This window comes from Gossypium raimondii, chromosome 10 (genome assembly GCF_025698545.1).
Source record: "Gossypium raimondii isolate GPD5lz chromosome 10, ASM2569854v1, whole genome shotgun sequence".
NCBI lineage: Eukaryota > Viridiplantae > Streptophyta > Magnoliopsida > Malvales > Malvaceae > Gossypium > Gossypium raimondii.
The window spans coordinates 13,089,902-13,094,870 of NC_068574.1; the positions used below are offsets into that span (position 1 = coordinate 13,089,902).

A 4,969-nucleotide genomic window follows, 5' to 3' on the forward strand; every position below is an offset into this window, starting at 1 on the left:
CCAAGCAAAGCCTAAAAGTGTGCTTGGATGGATGAAAAAAGTGAAGAGATGAGAGAAAGGAAGGGAAAAGTGGAAGGAAAAAAAATTGGAGTGTGCTTAGTGGGAAAAAAAAGTGAGAGAAAAGAATATAAGAGGGATGACCATTTTATTCAAACTTTCCAAATTGAATATAAAAAAGATCATCCCTCCTATTTTCTTTGCTCTCACTTCCTTTCTGAATAAGCACACTCAATTAATATTCTTTTCACTTTTTCACTCCTTCCTCTCATCCCTCAGCTTTTCCTCCAACCACACATTGAAATTCAAATTCATTTTTTTTTTTATTCTCCCACCCATTTTTTGGGGATATTTGAAAAGTAAGTTCTTTGCACATCTTGGGAGCATTTCAAATATAATTTCCCATACTTAATCCGATATCCAAAATTTTGTCTAATATGAATCTCGGATATAGGTATATCAACATGCAACTCATTAATTTAGGAAGTGGTTCAAAAAACAGAAGGGATTGAACAAATATTTTAGCTTCCTGAATCTATGATAATCGATTCAAGTGATGATCAATTTGTATCAAGGACAACGGTGTCTGTTCATAAAATTTAACAATTCCCATGTTATTTTCTCCCCTGATATGGGCCAGAAAACCAACCTATAATGCGGACTTTAGTCCTAAGCCAGTCTCTAATTCTTGTGGAAACATTTCCTTGATTTTCTCAATGAACTTAAGCATAGTCTCCGAGCCTTTCTCATCTGTTACAATTGAAACAAAATAAAATGAAAAAAATATGAGTACCGGATTTGCAATCTTGAACCTTGAGAGATGAAGCACATAGCTATGGTGAACAAGGGTTCTTTTTATTTTCTGGAAACAAGTTTCGTGGTACTGACACTAACCGAGTTTTGGCACCGTGTGTCCCATTGAGTGATGAATATGTAAGGGATTCACAAATGATCTCAGTAGCATGAACCCCCGTTCCTTCAGGAAATCCTTGTCTCCTGATTAAGAAATTTGACATTTTCTGAGAGTGACGGACGATTTGCAAGTCCTAAAACTTGCTCTTATGGTTTTTCTTTTTGGAATCAAACATCGAATATAAAGAGAGTATGCATGCAAATGATAAACAAAGAATCATCAGCAATGCAGAAAGACAATTTGCAACAAGAAAAAAGAGTTCAAACTCGTTTTCTAAGTTTTAAAATGGCAAATTTTGTAACTAAAATGGGATTTCAGTGGATCTTGCTTCCTTACAGATGTAGTTATTTTCTTCATATTTCCAGAAGATTTATCTAGAGATCGAATAACCTTTGTTCAATTTTACATGGAAATTAAGCGAGAATATAGAAATGTGATGGGGTAAACCATAAGTTTCTTTGGCATCCTAAAGTTAAAAAAGGTTTCTTGATCGGGAATGCGTGCTCTTTTTACTCAAGTGGACTCAGTTTAGGATGCTTGTGGTCTAGCCCTATGTTTGCCCGACTCTTCGTTTTGCTCAAAGTATCAATGTCCAACACTTACATCTGGCATACATTCAGGCACGGGTATTGAGGGATATCACTCTTCAGATACATGGAAAAACTTTTAAAAAACTGAACATATCCATGTCTAACTTATACTTGCATTCAACATTCACACAAGCCCAAGTAGCTCTAGCCTATCAGCTTAACCTTTTGTACTTTGTACCTAACAACTTCACTAAAGAACAAAAAAATTTCTAAAGCTTATGCCAAGGTTTGTTGTATCCATATGCTTTAAGACTTCATTTACTGTATAGCTTTCAAGATAAATAAAAATTTACAGATGATGTGCCAAAAAGAACTGCTAAAACTTAGAGACTGCTAGGTCTTATGTCCTATGTTGCTCCAACTTTTCATTTTTCTTGAATCACCCATGTCCAACACTCGTATCCAATGTGTTTCAGGACATGAAGTTGGGGATGTTACCATTCAAAGACTTCAAATACATGGAAAAAACTTGGAAAATATTTACCCCAGCCAAATACATACCCATATCTGACACTCATACTTGAGTGCAAGAAACATAGCTCCAGCCTATATTGGGACAATAGCAACTGTGGTACGGAAAAAGAACATCTTTTACTTTTGCATATTTTGTTGCTGCCTTTTTGAAGCTTCTTGTTAACTTATTAGAAGGTTAGTCTGGCATGCTCAAGATCAATGATATCCAAAAGGTAACTAAGGTCTATGATGTTACGACTCTTAATTTCTCTTGCAGTACCTATATCTGATACCCGTGTTGAACTTGAGCATAGGAATGGGAATATGATCCTCCAAGGACTCACATACACTTAGGTTATCCAAAATGTAGTAGAAGTGGATAAAGGGAATTAAAATTGCAGGAATAAGTCCTAAAGTTACCAATCAAATGAAGAGATGGGCAGTCAATTGGAACTGAATAAACATTAGCAAGCAATTTAGGAGGCCCAGACTTCAATTCTCGAAGTTCAAAACCGGATATTATGATCACGAACTTTATCTTTGGCACACTAGTAAAAGCGGCACCCTGAAAATAAATTAAAAGAAATTCAAGCAAAACCAATCAAATTTACAAATACCCTCATCTTGATTCTCAAAAAAGCTTCAAAGGGAATACCTCTCTTTGCATTGGAGGCACCACAGATGCTAGCATTCCACCCTGAAATCCATGAAATTAGCCAATCCAACTGTTAATTTTAATAAGGGAACTGAAAAGGGTTCTTTTCAATGATTTCAATCAGTTTACCTGGGAAAAACCCAGTAGACCATCAAAGGGACCATGTTTAATCATATAATCTTCTATGTATGCAATACATTCATCGAAATGAACACACTCCATCTGGGGGAGAAAAAACAAAGAAATAAGAGAGATATTTCATCTAAATGGAGATTACCCAATGACGAAATAGAAGTTGGAAATTGAAAGATCAAACCTCGTTGACTTGATACCATTCATAATAAGGAGGATCATAAAGGGATTCAACGTCGGATTTTCCTCTAGCATGAAAGGGAGCGTCGAGAAAATCGAAATCGAAGTTGTTGAGCACGGAATGAGGCCACTTTGCCATCATTTTCTTCAGGATTTCACCGCTTGTTCTGAATCCATGGAGGCATAAAACTCTGGGTTTCTTCCTCCGAACTTGATTTCCTCCCATTTCCGACTCTTATGTTACTATTTTCTTAACAATAATTGACTTCTGGAGTTGAGGAATGGGCGGAAGTACAAGATGCAAGTTTAACTAAGCCTTATCATCAATAAAATATTTATATCTTTTGCGTGATGCAGTGGTTTACCCACCAAAGACCGACACCACGAAAGAAAGAGTACAAAAAATTACGAGCATTGATACTATAATCAATGGCGGATGGCCATGAAGCCAGCCGGGGGCTTGGCCCCAAATATTTAGGAAACATCTCTCAAAATGAAGTTTTGACAATTTGTAGAACACTTGCCTGTCATTTAATTGTTTTTTTTCTAGTAATACTTCTTTTAAGGGCCGACCTAAAACCCTCAAATGTATGTCTGGAGTTTGGATGAAAATATTATTTCAGTTTAAAGTATGAGCCAACATGGTGGGTGGACAGAAAAAACGTGGATTCCAGAATTTGAAAGATAGATTGACAAACAAATTACCAAAAAAATCCCTTTTTTTTTCAAAATTTACCGAAATGGGCCAATTATTTAATTATTTACCGGAATAGTCTATTTTCCGCGAAATCGCGTCCACGTCAGCGCGATGTCAGGGTACGCGTCAGGAAATCGCGTCCACGTCAGCGCGATTTGCTGACGTGGAAGCAAATCGCTCCCTCTAGGACTCGATTTGCTGACATGGATGAACAGTTTATGTTTTTTAGCTTAAAAAACTTTGAAAGGCCATAACTTTTCGCTCGGTTGTCCGATTGAGACGATTTTTTTTTATTTCGAATAACTTTTCGAGATCTACGCGCTAACAAACTGCCGAAGGCGGTTTGCCGCAGTTTTCGTCGAAAAAGATCCTTTCTTGCCCCTAAATTTCGATAAATCGTTAGAACGTAAGTAATATAATTAAGATAATAACAGTTATTTGAAAAGTTATTCGAAATAAAAAAAATCGATTTATCGGACCTATTCCATACACGTGTCAAATCAGGAAAAATAATACAACAATTCTGTAAAAAAAAATCCGGTGCTTACTTCAAATAAATAAGGAAAATAATGATTTGAATGTTTCAAAATTCAATTTTAAACCGAAAAAATAGAAATTTAGGGAAAAGAAAGGATCTTTTCAACAAAATGACAAACCGCCTTGGCTATTTGTCGTAGCACAGATCTCAAAAAGTTATTCGAAATCAAAAAAAAATCGTCTCAATCGGACAACCGAGCGAAAAGTTATGGCATTTCAAAGTTTTCCAAGCTAAAAAACATAAACTGTTCATCCACGTCAGCAAATTGCGTCCTAGAGGGAGCGATTTGCTTCCACGTCAGCAAATCGCGCTGACGTGGACGGGATTTCCTGGCGCATACCCTGACATCGCGCTGACGTGGACGCGATTTCGCGGAAAATAGACCATTCCGGTAAATAATTAAATAATTGGCCCATTTCGGTAAATTTTGAAAAAAAAGAGTTTTTTTAGTAATTTGCCCCATAAAACCTCTCTTTCAAGGAGGTAAACAAGTATTCATCAAAAGCATTTTACAAGCTATTACTACTTATCCAATGTCATGCTTTTTCTTTTTGCCAAATCTGTGTGGTGAAATGGAACAAATTATTGGTAAATTTTGGTGGTAAAAGAGGCATTCATTGGTGTAATTGAAAATATTTACGCATGTTAAAGGAGGAGGGTGGTCTAGGCTTTCGGGGTTTAGTCAAATTTAACATAGCACTACTAGCAAAGCAAGGATGGCATTTGTTATGTTATCCAAATTCATTACTGGCACCTACTTTGAAAGCGAAATATTACTCGAATTTTGATTTTATGAAGTCTGTAATAGGCCAAT

General features: G+C 36.3%; 1 protein-coding gene across 1 annotated transcript; it reads right to left on the bottom strand.

Moving 5' to 3' along the window:
• Positions 1-505: 505 nt before the first annotated feature.
• LOC105778006 (uncharacterized) lies at positions 506-3,543 on the bottom strand. Its single transcript, XM_012601551.2, has 6 exons — positions 2,925-3,543; positions 2,738-2,830; positions 2,609-2,650; positions 2,374-2,518; positions 892-993; positions 506-747 (listed from the first exon to the last, which is right to left on the bottom strand). The coding sequence occupies exons 1-6, from the start codon at positions 3,144-3,146 to the stop codon at positions 647-649; spliced, it is 705 nt and encodes a 234-aa protein (XP_012457005.1). The 5' UTR covers positions 3,147-3,543; the 3' UTR covers positions 506-646.
• Between the last annotated feature and the right edge of the window lie 1,426 nt (positions 3,544-4,969).

Bases quoted from the DNA above. Each gene is read 5' to 3' on its own strand.
- LOC105778006 (XM_012601551.2), bottom strand. From the start codon at position 3,146: ATGGGAGGAAATCAAGTTCGGAGGAAGAAACCCAGAGTTTTATGCCTC. The intron at 2,651-2,737 runs GTAAACTGATTG...CATGGATTTCAG, and splicing joins GTCTACTGGGTTTTTCCCAG to GGTGGAATGCTAGCATCTGT. The intron at 2,519-2,608 runs GTATTCCCTTTG...ATTTATTTTCAG, and splicing joins TGCCTCCAATGCAAAGAGAG to GGTGCCGCTTTTACTAGTGT.